This window comes from Triticum dicoccoides, chromosome 5B (assembly GCF_002162155.2).
Source record: "Triticum dicoccoides isolate Atlit2015 ecotype Zavitan chromosome 5B, WEW_v2.0, whole genome shotgun sequence".
In the NCBI taxonomy this organism is placed as follows: Eukaryota; Viridiplantae; Streptophyta; class Magnoliopsida; order Poales; family Poaceae; genus Triticum; species Triticum dicoccoides.
In genome coordinates this window covers 552,259,910-552,274,714 of record NC_041389.1, presented here as the reverse complement: position 1 = coordinate 552,274,714, position 14,805 = coordinate 552,259,910, and the positions used below count along the sequence as shown (strand labels likewise).

The 14,805-nt window shown below is 47.9% G+C and overlaps 4 protein-coding genes across 6 annotated transcripts; 2 read left to right on the top strand and 2 right to left on the bottom strand.

The window, feature by feature from the left end:
• Positions 1 to 418: 418 nt before the first annotated feature.
• Positions 419 to 2,347, top strand: LOC119311541. The gene is made up of 3 exons (XM_037587175.1): positions 419 to 627; positions 1,727 to 1,834; positions 1,929 to 2,347. The coding sequence occupies exons 1-3, from the start codon at positions 565 to 567 to the stop codon at positions 2,139 to 2,141; spliced, it is 384 nt and encodes a 127-aa protein (XP_037443072.1). The 5' UTR covers positions 419 to 564; the 3' UTR covers positions 2,142 to 2,347.
• A 1,377-nt stretch (positions 2,348 to 3,724) lies between these two features.
• LOC119311539 (protein PLASTID MOVEMENT IMPAIRED 1-like) lies at positions 3,725 to 6,831 on the top strand. The gene has a single exon (XM_037587172.1). The coding sequence runs from the start codon at positions 3,910 to 3,912 to the stop codon at positions 6,538 to 6,540; it is 2,631 nt and encodes an 876-aa protein (XP_037443069.1). The 5' UTR covers positions 3,725 to 3,909; the 3' UTR covers positions 6,541 to 6,831.
• A 97-nt stretch (positions 6,832 to 6,928) lies between these two features.
• LOC119311540 (mitochondrial phosphate carrier protein 1, mitochondrial-like) lies at positions 6,929 to 9,974 on the bottom strand. The gene is made up of 6 exons (XM_037587173.1): positions 9,640 to 9,974; positions 8,709 to 9,058; positions 8,545 to 8,588; positions 7,736 to 7,950; positions 7,517 to 7,641; positions 6,929 to 7,368 (listed from the first exon to the last, which is right to left on the bottom strand). Exons 1-5 carry the CDS (start codon positions 9,841 to 9,843, stop codon positions 7,588 to 7,590), a joined length of 867 nt encoding a protein of 288 aa, XP_037443070.1. The 5' UTR covers positions 9,844 to 9,974; the 3' UTR covers positions 6,929 to 7,368; positions 7,517 to 7,587.
• A 1,627-nt stretch (positions 9,975 to 11,601) lies between these two features.
• On the bottom strand, positions 11,602 to 14,594 carry LOC119311537. 3 transcript variants are annotated; one of them, XR_005151102.1, is made up of 3 exons: positions 13,301 to 13,404; positions 13,104 to 13,180; positions 11,602 to 12,210 (listed from the first exon to the last, which is right to left on the bottom strand). XR_005151102.1 is itself a non-coding variant. In XM_037587171.1 (2 exons), exons 1-2 carry the CDS (start codon positions 14,528 to 14,530, stop codon positions 12,140 to 12,142), a joined length of 336 nt encoding a protein of 111 aa, XP_037443068.1. In that variant the 5' UTR covers positions 14,531 to 14,594; the 3' UTR covers positions 11,602 to 12,139. The 3 variants fall into 3 exon arrangements, 1 of the variants encoding a protein (XP_037443068.1); XR_005151101.1 differs by lacking the exon at positions 13,301 to 13,404 and having other exon boundaries at positions 13,104 to 13,228; XM_037587171.1 differs by lacking the exons at positions 13,104 to 13,180; positions 13,301 to 13,404 and adding an exon at positions 14,266 to 14,594.
• Between the last annotated feature and the right edge of the window lie 211 nt (positions 14,595 to 14,805).

Sequence of the window (14,805 nt, the reverse complement as noted above, 5' to 3'; positions counted from 1 at the left end):
GATCCTCTTCCACAATCTATCTTTCAAATATTTGAAGACTCCACTCTTAGATCTTCCCACATCCGTAGGCAATCCTAGATACTTTACTTCTTTGATAGTGCTTCTGAGTGCACCCCAAAACTTCTTTAACCTCTTCTTTCAGCTCATTAGGACATTTTTACTTAAAAAAATAGAGGACTTCTCCAAATTTACCCCTGATGCATTGCAGTATATATAAAGAAAATCCAATATTGTTTTTGAGCAAAATAAAGAAAATCCAATAAAGGAAAAAGGTTGAGGTATTCGTTCCTATTTTATCTTTTTTTTAGAACTACTCTCCTTTTTTTTTATCTGACTTTACTCTCCGATGTATCAAGCCCAACAATTCTGCTAAGAGAATACCAAGCCCAACAAGGACTGGTCCAGTCAGTCCAGAACTCCTCCGAATCAGTCGACACGTCAAGCTTGCTCGAGGGAAAGCAAAACCAAGCCAAAGTATCCATCCGAATCCAACCCGGCGCACGAAGCAACGACTCGCCGGAGAAGAATCCCGTAGGGAAATCAAACCATCGGAGGAGCTTCACGATGGCGGGGGAGGGGAGGCCGGACGCGCAGCTCTTCCAGCTCCTCACCGACCTTCTGCAGGAGGTACGCACGCCCGCACGCCGTCTCGATCCGCGTCCGATCTCGATTCCTCGCTGGCCGGCCGGCCGCCTCCCCGCCGTCGATTGGAGCCTGGCTCGCAGGTTTCCCGACCGGGAGGATCGGTTTGTTCCGGTCCGAGGACCTTCTTTTCCCGGATCTGGCGGGGATTAGAGAGGGGGAACGCGTCTGGTTCTGCAGTTCTGCTTACAATCGTTGACATTGCTGTTATCTCTATCTGATATATGGCCAAAACGCCAACACCCAAGCACCTGTACTACTTTACCTGGTTCTCACTCACAAATCATGAAAATCATCACTGGTTGTATGTTTGTTTCATCGTGTGGTGATTTGCAAGACAGAATAGGATAGCCAGAATCATTGGTAGCTGTTTTGCATTGTTTTAGCAGAAACTTAGGCCGCGTTCGGATTCCCTCTGCTCCGCGGTTCCGCGCCGGAGCGGAGCGGCAATCCAGGTATAATTTTCAGAGTTGACTAAAGGCCGCTCCGCGCGCTCCGCTCCGCGGAGGACTGCCGAACAGGCGCTTAGCAAATATTATGTGTATCTGTGCCCCCGTGCATCTGCCCTACTTACTGTGTCTAGCTGTATCTGAATATTGGCAATGCCATGCGTGTGATGCTTTGTCTCATAATCTGAATACCAGTTCATTGATGTTGTCTCTGTCGATTGGGACATTTGTTATGCGAAAACTGTTAGTTTACTCTTACACCGCACTTTCCTGAGTATATTTCTTACTTCAGACAATTCAGCCTTGTATATTTTCCATGGCAGTACCGCATTTGTCTTGTGGTGATGGACTCTTGAGTATAATTACCTTGGTGTCTCCGTGCCTCTACCCTACTTACTGTCTCTAGCTGTATCTGAATACTGGCAATGCCATGCATGGGATGCTTTGTCCCATAATTTTGTAGTATACCAGTTCATCAACATTGTCTCATACGATTCACCTCAGTTTCCAGATCATATTTTTTACTTCAGACAATTCAGCCTGTATATTTTCCATGGCAATACCACATTTGTCTATTGGTGATGAACTTTTGATAAATTAACAGGTCTTCAGTCCCCTTTTGTTAATATATGTAGGTGGAGTCAATGAGCAACCAGGAAGAGGTAGAATTGAGAGCAAAGATTGAAGCGCTGGGCCTAGAAGTCACTAAGGTTCCAGAGAAGGCACCTAAGCAACTTGATGAGGTAACTGCAACAATCTTACCACCACATCCTGCTTCCCCTTTCCATGAATCTATGTCTTATTGGCTCATTAGCTTTGTTCCAACTCTCTCTTCAGTTAGAAATAGCCGCAGAGCTGGACAGACTGTCGGCAAGGCTCGATAATGTCGACAAGATGATATCATCTGCCATTACATCTGACCCAGAGGTGAAATCGCTTCTGAGCAGCACCGCCGATGTCTGGATGCCCGTCATCACCGCGTCTGCTGATGAAAGGCGGGGGTTTGCCGAAACAAGCGGTGACAAGGAAGAGCAAGAGAAATCTAAGTAAATAGCTTGGACTGAAGCCCTTGTACTCCTTTGTGCCAGCCTTGTTCTGCATTTTCCTTGCATGAGTATATGTTCATACCTGTGTGTATCAAATGTTCTTTTGGGCAATAACAGAAAATAAAAAACATGTTGTTCATGTACTTGCTATTCTAATTTGTGTGATGGTTGAGGTAATAAAAGTCTGCCAAGCATTGTGTCTGGGTGCTAGTTCCCCTTTTCGTCTTCAGTTTCAAAGCTGCACCTGCACTGCAAAGTTTTTTCTGGAAATGCAATGCACTGTGGTTGTAGCATGTAGAGATCATAAGCTTTGTTTGGGGTTCATTTGCCACTCTGGTTTCGACGAACTTTTTAGAATGATATATTGGCCGCAAGAATGTGCTTCAGAACAGTAGTGGTTGGCACACATCATCTCCACAGTCACATCTTAAAATGTAGCTAATTCAAATTTTCCAATCCTACTAAGTTGAAAGGTGGCGCGGAACGGGGCAATCTGGTCTTTTCATATACTAGTAATAATGTACGTGCAATGCACGTTTATATTAGGTAAGATATATCTGTTGCACGTTGGTATTTGGTAAGATATCAATTACTTTTTTCGCGGGAATGGTAGGATATTAATTACATGGCAGATTTCATGAGATAGAGTTAAGTTAAAACATGTTTATAACCAAGGCAGTGGTGGGTAATTAAAGCGTTAAACGTGTTTAACCAATAACAGCATTGTAAAAGAGAAGCAAACTCCATAGCCCATGAATTAGCAGTTATAGGCCGTTTGTGTTTACCCAATAACAGCATTAGCTGGAACTCTGATGTACCGCCCCAAGTGGCAGTTTGTGTCTCAGGCGATATGCCCGAGCACCGTTAATTTATAAAGCTCTGCTTTCCCTCAAAAAAATTTTTAGAGCGTTAAACGTGTTTAGTGCTCAACATTGGAGCGATTTGAACAGCTCGATAACATGATTTGACGGTCGAGATGGTTTGGATCTGCCCTTTGGGTCTTTTTATATTGGTATAGATATAGATAGATTAAAAAGAAGACAAGCTTAGAGCATTATCCTCTAAAATCTGGTGCTATTTAGGCCTCCTTTGGTTTGTAGGATTTTTGTAGGAATTTCATAGGATAGGGTTTTTGTAGGAAAAATTCCTTTAGAGCCCTTTGGTTTGTAGGAATGGAATCCTATTCCTATGGAGGAATTCTTCCTATCCTCCATATTTCATAGGAAAATAAACATTAGCCTAGACTCAATGGAAAAAATCCTATGAAGTGAATCAAATGACATCTTCTTTCCTATTCCTACTCATAGGATTTGAGATGCATGCCATCTCATTTCCTATGACTTTTCTATTTCTATAATTTTCCTACCCTATGAACCAAAGGAGGCCTTATCCAATCACATGATCCGTTGGCTGCTACTCAGGCCAACTGGTCCCCACCGCAGCTTAGCTTCTTGGCGCGAAACCAACGACCGCGAGAGCACCACGAGCTCAAATCGCCGGTGGCCCGGCCGTACGTCGGCCCTCCTCCGCCACCCGCTCCCCCCTCCCGAGTACCTCCAAAGCTGTCGCCAGCCAGCCATGGCGACGCCCTCCCGCCCCACCGCCACACACTTCACCTTCTTGTCTCGGCTTATCCACACTCTCTCTAGCTGCACCACACTACACCACGTGACCTCTTCGCCTCCGTGCGTCTTCACGAGCTGATTGCTGGCTAGCTAGGTGGTGCGCTGCCGGTGAGGTGATCGGGTCGACGAGCGCGTGTTGCCGCCGCCATGGCCGACGACGGCAAGCCCCGCGACCAGACCCTCCAGGAGCTCGACGCGCTCAGCCACACGCTCTACCAGGCGCACAGCAACCGCCGCCACGCGTCGCTCGCCCTCCCGCGCGGTGTCGTCGGCGAGGATGTCTTAGCGGCGGAGGCGCTCAGGGCAGAGGCCGCGCGCCCGCGTACCCGCCGCATGTCCATGACCTCGCCGTTCCGGTCGAGGGGAAAGGCGGGGAAGAAGGAGGATGACGACGAGGACGACGACCGCGGCGTTCTGAGCGCCGCGGCGCCGTCCAAGAGCCGGAGCTTCGCCGCCGCGGCCTCCCCGGCGCTGGGCGGCGGGGAGAAGAAGAAGGGGTTATGGGGCTGGAAGCCGATGCGCGCGCTGTCGCACATCGGCATGACCCGCCTCGGCTGTCTCTTCTCCGTCGAGGTGGCGGTGGCGCAGGGCCTGCCGTCGTCCATGGACGGGCTCCGCCTCGCCGTGGCCGTACGCAAGAAGGAGTCGCGCGAGGGCGCCGTGCAGACGATGCCGTCCCGTGTGCAGCAGGGGGCGGCGGACTTCGAGGAGACGCTCTTCGTCCGTTGCCACGTCTACTGCAGCGGCGGGGGCGCCGGCAAGCCTCCGGCGAAGTTCGAACCCCGTCCGTTCCTCCTGTCCGTGGTCGCCGTGGACGCGCCGGAGCTGGACCTTGGCCAGAGCACGGTGGACGTGAGCGCCCTCGTCAAGGAGTCCACGGAGAAGAGCCAGCAAGGGGAGCGCGTCCGGCAGTGGCAGATGGCGTTCCCGCTCGCCGGCAAGGCCAAAGGCGGCGAGCTCGTCGTCACGCTCGCGTTCCAGATCATGGAGGACGGCGGCGTCGGGCTGTACAGCCAGCCGGCCACCAAGACTGCTGCCTCCTCCTCTACCTCGTCGGCGTTGTTCGCACGGAAGCAGAGCAAGACGTCGTTTAGCATCACGAGCCCCAAGGTCACGCGATCGGAGCCGTCATTTACGCCGGCGAAGGGCACGCCTGCGCAGGACTTGAGTGGCATCGACGACTTCAAGCTCGACGGACCTAGTGCTCCGGTGCCCGAGCCCAAGCAGGATCAGAAGAGAGAGCCGGAGCCGGAGCCGGAGGCGAAAGTGGATGACTCGGAGTTCCCGGAGTTCGACTTCGATGTCGTCGACAAAGGCGTGGAGGGGCAAGAAGAGAAGGACGAAGCGAACGCCGACAGCAAGAAAGAAGACAAGGATAAGGAGGAGGAGGAGGAGGGCACAACGCCGGCGGCCGGCGATGAGGTGGTCAAGGAGGTCGTGCACGACAGCGCGAGCATGTGGCGCCTCAACGAGCTGGAGGCGATCACCAACCAGATCAAGGCGCTAGAGTCACTGATGCTCGGCGACACGCCGGAAGAGGATGCCGACAAGCCGGCAGAGCCGCAGGAGGACGAGGCAGCGGTGGAGGGGCTGGAGGCCGACGAGGAGGAGGTCACCAGAGAGTTCCTGCAGCTGCTGGAGCAGGGAGAGGACAATGGCAAGTCAGCGGCCGCTCCTCAGGTGTCATCGCTCAAGTCCAGCGCGAAGCCGGGCACCGGCGCCGACGAGGCTTGCTACATCTCCGACCTCGGCAAGGGGCTCGGCCCCATCGTGCAGACCCGGGACGGCGGCTACCTGGCCGCAACGAACCCGTTTGACATCCCGGTTGTTAGAAAGGAGCTTCCCAAGCTCGCCATGCAACTGTCCAAGCCGTTCATCCTCCGCGGCCAGAAGCTCCCCGGCGGCGGCGCGGAGGTGTTCCAGCGGCTGTGCGCCGGCGGATGCGAGGCCCTGTGCGCGAAGCTGGGTGCACTCACCGCGACCGACGAGGTAGTCGGCAAGACGGCAGAGCAGATCGCCTTCGAGGGCATGGCGTCGGCGATCATCAGCGCGCGGAGCAAGGAGCTCGGCGCGAGCTCCAGCGCGGCCGAGTCCGTCTCTCTGCTCCGGACAATGTCGGCGGCGATGAGCGACGGGCGCAAGGAGAGGATCGCCACCGGCATCTGGAACGCCCATGAGGCGCCGGTGACCGTGGACGAGATCCTGCCGTTCTCGCTGCAAAAGATAGAGACGATGGCCATCGAAGCGCTCAAGGTGCAGGCCGGCACCGCCGAAGAGCAGGCTCCCTTCGACGTGTCCCCGGTCACCGACGCGGCGGACGGCGGGCACCCCCTGGACGCCGCCGTGCCGCCGGAGGAGTGGGCGAGCGCGTGCGCCGGCGCGGACGCGGCGACCATGCTGGTGGTGGCGCAGCTGAGGGACCCCATGCGCCGGTACGAGGCGGTCGGCGCGCCGTCCATCGTGGTAATCCAGGCGGGACGGGCCGCCACCGGCGCCGATGGCGAGACCAGGTTCAAGGTGGCCAACATGCACGTCGGGGGCATGCGGCTGAAGACGGCCGACCGGCGTAGCGTGTGGGACGGCGAGAGGCAGAGGCTGACGGCGACGCACTGGCTCGTCGCCTACGGGCTCGGCAAGGCCGGCAAGAAGGGACGGCCGTCGGGGGCCGCAGCGGGGAAGGTCGGGACCGACGTGCTCTGGAGCATGTCGTCGAGGGTGGTCGCCGACATGTGGCTCAAGCCGATGCGCAACCCGGACGTGAAGATCGCAGCCAACTAGCTGCCGGTGAGCTCCTCTGTTTCTCTGCAGCTGAAAACACTTCTTCAGGTTCCACACCTCAGAATTATTTACTGAATTCCTGCACTTAACTTGTACTCCCTCTGTAAAGAAATATAAGAGCATTTAGATCCCTAAAATAGTGATCTAAACACTCTTATATTTCTTTAGGGAGGGAGTAGCAGGAAGTTGAAACTGTCAATGTTTTTTCTTCTCATTTTGTTCCTGTGTTGATGAGAATACTGTAAGTATATTTTTTTAACAGATATAACACAAGTATTTTTGTACATGATACAAGAAATGAGAGTATCCAAATTGTTACTTACCCCTGAGAATATAGTGTAAATGACAACTTGCAAGGGAATTTGATCACTACAAACAAATAAAGAACAGTAACATCACACATAATATTATGATTCCAGTTTTCATCCTCTGCAACATTATTTACAATGGATCTATAGCCGATCGTTTGCATGCACGGCAAAATGACATTTTCTCACACAACAAACTTCGACATGGGAATACTACAAAGCATCCTGAAAACACACCAGGCTGTAACATAGGTGCCAAAGGGGTGCTGAAGTTCATGGACTTATGGTTGTCTAAGATGCATCTAGAACATACAAATCCTTCATATGGTTCAGTTAGCTACTGTTCCCTACAACTACAAATCACTCAAACTCGTCATGATCATCAAGAACTCAGAACTGTGGGTAAAATACTTCCGAGTGCCTCTGAGAAACCAAAAAATGTATCGATAGACTTCTGTAGAACAGGTCACATTATCTGTCAACTTTTTCCAGATCACGAGGAAGCCCTCCACTGGGTGGCCTGAAATAAACAGATCAACAGTCATGACGAGAGCTTTCAAGAATGTACAACAGAAAATACAGTTTGTAAATAAGAGCTACCAACAGCAGAAAATACAGTCTGTAGATAAGATAAGGAAATTATTCCAGCCATCGAAGTGCACACTTACAATCCAGTAAATATCTTAATGGTATCGTAGAAGAACCATTGCATGGTCACGACAGGCCCTACAAGGGTAATTCAAATGGGCAGGCTTCTTGTGAACAGCCCACGCAGTCCAATGCTTTTTATAGCCTGAAAGGGATACAATGTGATTATTAAAGGAACAGAGTGTCAAGACTTGAAATTAACTAATTTGTGGGCTGGACAGGTAGAGTCGCATCCTTACATGTATAATGTTTTTAGCCTTTTTGTTGTACAGAGAAGAAACGATGTTATCTGCAGGATTTGAAACAACAGTACCAACAGCACCAGAAATATATCCAGCCAGGCATGTAGCGCCAAGCTGCTGTGCTGTTGAACAATCCTGTTTCTTCTTTTGAATGACTTTCTGGTATAGGAAGCCCACGGTATGCTCAAATGACGAAAACATTATCATAGAAACTGCAGGAAAAATAAAATTTAGGATAAGATGAACCTGTACATGTCAGAAAAAAGGTGATGCACTAATGGACTAATTAACTTGGGGAAAGGTTCAATTATAACATAAAGATAACTTTCCATGTATCAGAAGCAAACTGACTATCATTGTTCCTAGCTCACCGAGTAGCACAAATGACCACCACAAGACAAAAGGTGGACACTATTCTGATATAAATGCAACCTGTGTTTGCCTCTCACACTTAACTCATGGAGTCCCTTTTTACAGTTCAAGCAACAAGTACTCCCTCTGTAAAGAAATGTGAGACCGTTTAGCTCACTACTTTAGTGTTTAGTGTGCTAAACGGTCTTACACTTCTTTACAGAGGGAGAACCTTTAAATTCATTCTGATAAAATCAGGAACCAAGCAAGATTTAATTCACTCTAATACTGCATAGCTACAACTATTTTAGAAGAACATACCTACACCATATATCTAACTAGATTTATCTTCTATGCGGGAAAATTAACACACTGATAACTTCCTGATAAGTTACTTTAATTGGCACAGTAGGATTTTGCAAACAATTAATATGCAAAACAGGGGGAGTTATTACATGGAAGATTTCGTCCCCAAAGCGGTAAAAGCCCCCTGTAAAATCTGCAATAAACAAGAAATGCACTTTCCATAAATTCAGAACTCAGGAAGACTAAAGATCGTATGTCCAGGCATACCAATAGTGAATCTAATGAACCTAAGAATAATACAAAGGAAGCTTACCCAGACAAGCCTTCAGCGGCATACACCCTTGGAAAGCCATCGACCAAACCTTTTGCAAACATGGGCTGTGTCTGCACACGGACTTTCACCGATTCAAAGGGGCAGAGGGCAACATCAGCTATGATCTGAGCAGAGGCGCTGCTAAGAAAGTAAACTGTGCTCCTGTTGCTGTCCACCAGCGCATCAGAATACTGCTTCTTGAAAAACTCGTAGAGGCCAAACTTGCAGCCACCCTGCGCGCCGTAGCCGAATAGCTTCCCTCCCCAGCCTCTCCAAAGCGACGAAGCACCCTCTTCTCTTACAAGAGAACTCAGTCCTGAACATATAGTGTTATACTTAACTGGATTCACCTGACCAAAAACAGATAAAAGGAACAATTATAAAGCCGAAGGCATTCGTAGGATATTTTGTGAGGCATCAGAAAACCGCAAGGCATTAATTAAAGTGGAGATAGCAGTATTATTACAGGTCTCCATACAAGATACACATAAGGGCCTTGTTTTTTAAGACCAACAAAGGGACATGTCTTCAGTTCCAGCTACAATACACTCGTTCGTGTCCAATCTGACATGATCCCCCAGCTTCTGATGTTTCTTCTACCGTTGCCGAGTAATAAATCGTTATACGAGCAGGCAAACATGGTCATGGCCATGCCTCTCCAAAGGAGCAGTTTCAGCCAGGAGCTAAAAAGTTACCAAGTTTATACAAGCTATATATGGCCTGCTACACTGAAATACTAGGTCAGAGCTCGCACGAGATCGCCCACACAGGAAGAATCCTCGGCTGCATCGAGCACGCTGTAATTCGACCTCGAGAGAGCACCATTTCTCCCTCTCGCCAGCTAGAATAATCCTAATTACCGAACCCACAGGCATTCCCCCTCCGCGCAGGGTTCCCAACGGGCATCATACGGCGGCGAGCGCACGCGTACCTGCATGTTGACCTTGAGGACGTCGAGCGGGGTGATGGCGAGGTGGGTTGCGCCGGCCGCCAGCATCCCGCCGCCGAAGCACAGGGCGTAGTACTCCGGCGAGAACAGCCGCATCCCTCTCCCTCCCCCAACGCCGACGCCTACGCCCCTCCTCGCCGCCTCCGCCCCCGCCGCCTCGCCGCCGGCTCCTCCGCGCGAGGCCATTTTTGCGGCGCCGTGGGTGGGAGGGAGGAGAATCCCGGCGCGCGAGGGGGGAGAAAGAGGAGAAGGAAGAGGAGGATTCGCTCGGTTCCGGTGTTCGTGGAGACTGGACCGGGAGCGGGCCACGTGGCCAGGCCGCGGGCCGTGGCTTCGTCTCGCTGTGAGACTGTTTGTTTAAGCGGCTGACTTGGCACGTCGAGGGCCTTGAACCCTAGTAGCACGGCCCCCGAGGGTGACAGGTGGAGATATGAATATAGCTGGGCCGGATGCGGCTGGGTTAATCGCCTGGGCTGTAATATGGGTCTATATGGACTGGTCCTTCCCACAGGTTAAAAGAAGAGGCAGAGGCACATAATTTTTTTTATGTTCTATAATAAGGGTTTTTTTCTCAGAAAAAGACATAAGATTTCTCTCTCACTCCTACTTAACAAAGATGTAAATATTTCATTTAACTAAGAAACAAATATTGCTAATTCACTTTAATAGAAAAAAAATTGATAACTCATCGCAAAGAACCATCCAATTCAACACTACGGTTGAAGGATATAAAAGAAATATGAAATATTTATTATATGACTACTGATATAAGCAGAGAAATTTAACATCTGTGATAAAACATGATGAATGAAACTAATTATTTGTGACACCGTCAGCTATATGCTTCTCTTAAAACAAAGTCTTCCGCAACACGTAGTCCCCAAGTCAGTAATATTTAAACCCAGATTAATCACAAACTAAAAATTTGCACAATGTTTATCCATTTAACTCACTCAAGACCAATGAATCTAATATTATTTCGCACATTGGGTCATACTAAATCCGATCTATCAGTTTCACATGTGACAAAACTAAAGATGCCGACTGCCATCAGGAAACAGAAAGTAGTCGATTTTAATTCTGAGTTCATAGAGGCATTTGAGTTTAAATTGGAAATCAAATATTTTTGTACCAAACTTTTATTATTATTTAAATTAATTTAACATATTATAGTTTTAATGTGTATAAATTTTATTAATTAGCTATTATAGTAGCCACGTAACAATATTGCCACACAATAGTTATAATATTCCTTGTCATAAAATTGCAAATTATATCATTGGAAAAACCTGTCAAAATAAAAATGTATGATGTAACAATAATTCTTTTAGTTGTTAAAAACTCTTTTGAATTAACTTTTGAAATACATAAATCATATAGTATACACAAATTTTCATGTCTATGTGTGTATGTATACAAATTTAATTTTATTAAATATCATGGTAGATAATTTAAATCAAACTCCCTCTGTTCCAAAACAATTGAAGTTCTAGGTTTGTATAGGAAAATATGCTAAGATCTATAACACCAAATACACATATTACTAAAATATACTTCATAAAGAATCTTGTGAGACTAATTTGGTGTTCTAGATGTTAATATATTTTCCAGTAGAGTTGGTCAAACTTAAACAAGTTTGACTTTGAAAAATCTCAGAACTTCAACTATTTTGGAACAGAGGTAGTACAAACAAAAAATATATCTTAGTAGTAGTTTCTAGTGTATGTTAGTATTTAAATTCATGTCATTATTTTAATCTTCAAAGAGCATAAAATGTTTGTTGATTATAATTTTTCATATTATTTTATCATCTCATCCACTAATCTAGAATCTCTTCCTTTGATTCAAATGGGAAGTTATGCATTAGGTTAAAAAAAATAGAATGTAGTTAATATAAAAACATCCGGAACATCAAGAGACCTTGGATTGGTCGTCCCCACGCATTATAAATTTTACTATGTGATGTTAACTTGCCCTTTTAGAAATTAAGGCAATGTTTTATGTATCTACACTACTATTAAACAAGAAAACTTCAGCAGGAGGCGGACGAAAACTCTGCCGTCCACGCCCGCACAAGCAACCCACACCCGCACGAACAACCCACACCCGCACGAACAACCCACGTCCTTTTTCTCAAAAAAATAATTACAACACAAGGTAACAACACACGTCCAGCCCAAATTACACGGAGCTAAATTAGCAGGAATCAATCCCCTTCGCTGCCCTGCGCAGCCGCCGAGGCACCCAACGACGGTCGCGACGACGAGCTCGCCGAGTCAGTCCACGACGGCCACGACGACGCGTTGTTCCCCAACACAGGTGCGACCGCACGGGGCACGGGCGCCCTCCCACGGCAGCGACGAGGAGCTCCTCCTCGCCGACATAGGTGCATGCTTTTCTCTGATATGAATTTCAAAAGGCTTATACAGCTCCGCCTCGCCGACATAGATGCATGGTCTTCTCTGATCTGAATTTTAAAAGGCTAGAAGACTCCTCCGCCCAGACTGTACTGCACGGACGAACTGCTCCACAAATGCATACTCCTTTGTCGACCTGTTCATGTGATCCATCAATTGTTTTGATTGAATGAAATTACAAAAAACAAGGAAAATGTATGAAAAACGTGATCCATCATGTGATCCATCATGTGATCCATATGCTAACATGATCCCTCTTGACCGTACCTAACCTAAATCTGACGTCCTTCCATGAATCCTGCTCAAATGAGCATTGTACTGACCCCACCTAACACACATAAACTCACTTGAGATACACCTACATGAATAGCATTAAAATGTACTACATCTCGAAGCATTATTGCAGGTTTATTAATGCAAAAGGAATCCAATTGGTTGCTGAGTACTCTTAAGAAAGCTTTCATGCTAAACATTCGGATGGATTTGAACATAAAACAGTACTCTGTCTGAGTTGTGGTAATACTATTCCTTCAGTTACAATTGTGTGATAACATTCTTGACATTCACAGGGTTGAAGGACTTCGTATGGCCCCGACCAGTCCCAACGGGGCGCGCACCCCATTCCAGGATATAAGCAACAACCAATCCTTGGGTGATGAGCATTACACAAGCACCCAATTACAGTTTTTGTACCCCAACTGCTGAATTGTGCCATTCATTGCAGACCCTAAAGAATTAAAAAGGCAGAGGGATAGAGAGCGGTATGCACAAAATAAGGATGAGATTAATAAGAAACGACGTGAGACCTACAAACAGAAGAAAATTTGCCTCTGCCGAGATCAGTGGGGCACAAACACCGACGGCTATATCACAAAGTAATGAAGATGAACTTATTCCTACATGGCCCAGTTATATTGCTATATATAATGATCTATTCATCTACTCAGGTCGTAATGAGATTAAGAATCGGATTGAAAGGGAGCGGTATGCACGAAATAGAGAGGAAATATTAAAGCGACAGCGACAAACCCGCGAGCAAAATAAGGATATTGCCGCCGTCCTTGATGGCAGTACCATTGTAACACAAGTGTCGGCTACCGGACAATCTGCAGTCACACAACTGCGGAACATAACAAGTGCAGGGGGGTGCAGTACCAAATTCCTTTCATTTGAACAGAGACAATGTGGACGATGAGTCCGATTGGTTGCACAGAAATGATGCGTACCAGATGCAACGGAAGTCAAGACAGCTGACACCCACACAAATGTCACTAGATGAGAACCCCCAACTCAGTGCAATCGACAACCTACATATGCCAGAAGAGTCTTCTAAAAAAAGGGTTAGTTGTCCGATCTATTAATGGTGCTAAATTATGTGGTGTTTATTCTTCTCTGCAGGTCAAAACACTCATCATCAAATTGGTACTTTTGGTGGTACCACCCTGTACATAAAAAATGTACATCTCTGCTGCTTACTCTTTTGTGCCAAAAAAATGTTTTCAGCCAACGACCACGCCAAAGATGCATACGGACTGCTGGAGCCCGATGTGCACACAATAAACATTGATGGTCTGCATAATGTCATTTTTAGATTCATCTCCCCACTATGCATAACATCAAATGGGCATCATTTACTACTCCTAACACACTATTATTCAATGTTCACAAATAGAATGCTTGGGAGACGGGAACCAAGGAGAAAAAAATGGAGACATAGACCATGATGAAGAAGCTAGGATCTTCGCCCAAGCAGGTTTATTGTTGCTGTCATGAGATACCACTACAATATAATATTAGCAATATGGTCTCTATTTGAACTTTTATTAATGCAAATGTCGGTTCTGCTCCAGATGTTTATTTTCAAACATACCGAGTGGAACAACAGGATGGTGATGGAGCTCCCAATAATGATGCTCATGACAGAGTCTATATTACCCTGTCCAAAAAGCATCATGAAGCCAGTCTCCCCTGACTGGAAGTCAGGCAGCGACGCAGGAGACACAACCCAGCGCGGCAGCGCCCACATCGCCGGGCGGCGGCGGCGGCGAAGGCAGCACTGCGCGGAAAACGCCATGGCCCCCGAGCAGATAACCCTAGGGGTCCGAGCATTGCACGGAGGGAGGTAATGCACCTGTTGACGATCCGAATTGACGGGGAGGAGCAACCGGCGGGGTCGGAGAGATAGACTAACCTGGACTGGGACGAGCGCGGGAGAGGGTGGAGAGGCTCATGGCGGCGGCAGCGACGGCGACAGCATCAGGAGGAGGGAGGACCCCGGCATCCCCGGCGAGCATGCCGAGCTCGAGCACCGCCTCGGTCACTTCGGCGACCGGATTCGATGAAGGAGCAGGGAAGAGCAGGGATGTGCGAGTCCCACGCCTCCGCGCCCGCATCCGACGCGGCCACTTCCGCGGCCGGATTCGACATTGAGGGGAGGAAGAGCAGGGGGCGACCATGGGAGAATGGGAACGGATGCGAGGGGGCGGTGGGGAAGTGACCAGATTGTTTTTCTTTCTTCAATACTGTATACACGTACTCCGTTTTAGACAGTGATTCACAGAAATTGCTGGTGAGTGTGGGATTGTCCAAATAAAAAAAGAATTATTTTCTGACTGAGTAGGTTGTATTATCATCATGTCCAGGTAGGTTCCTTCCTTGATGCCTTCTCCTTGAACAATCGATGAAATACAGAACTAGCTTGCATATATAACAAAAATTTATTTATTTATCG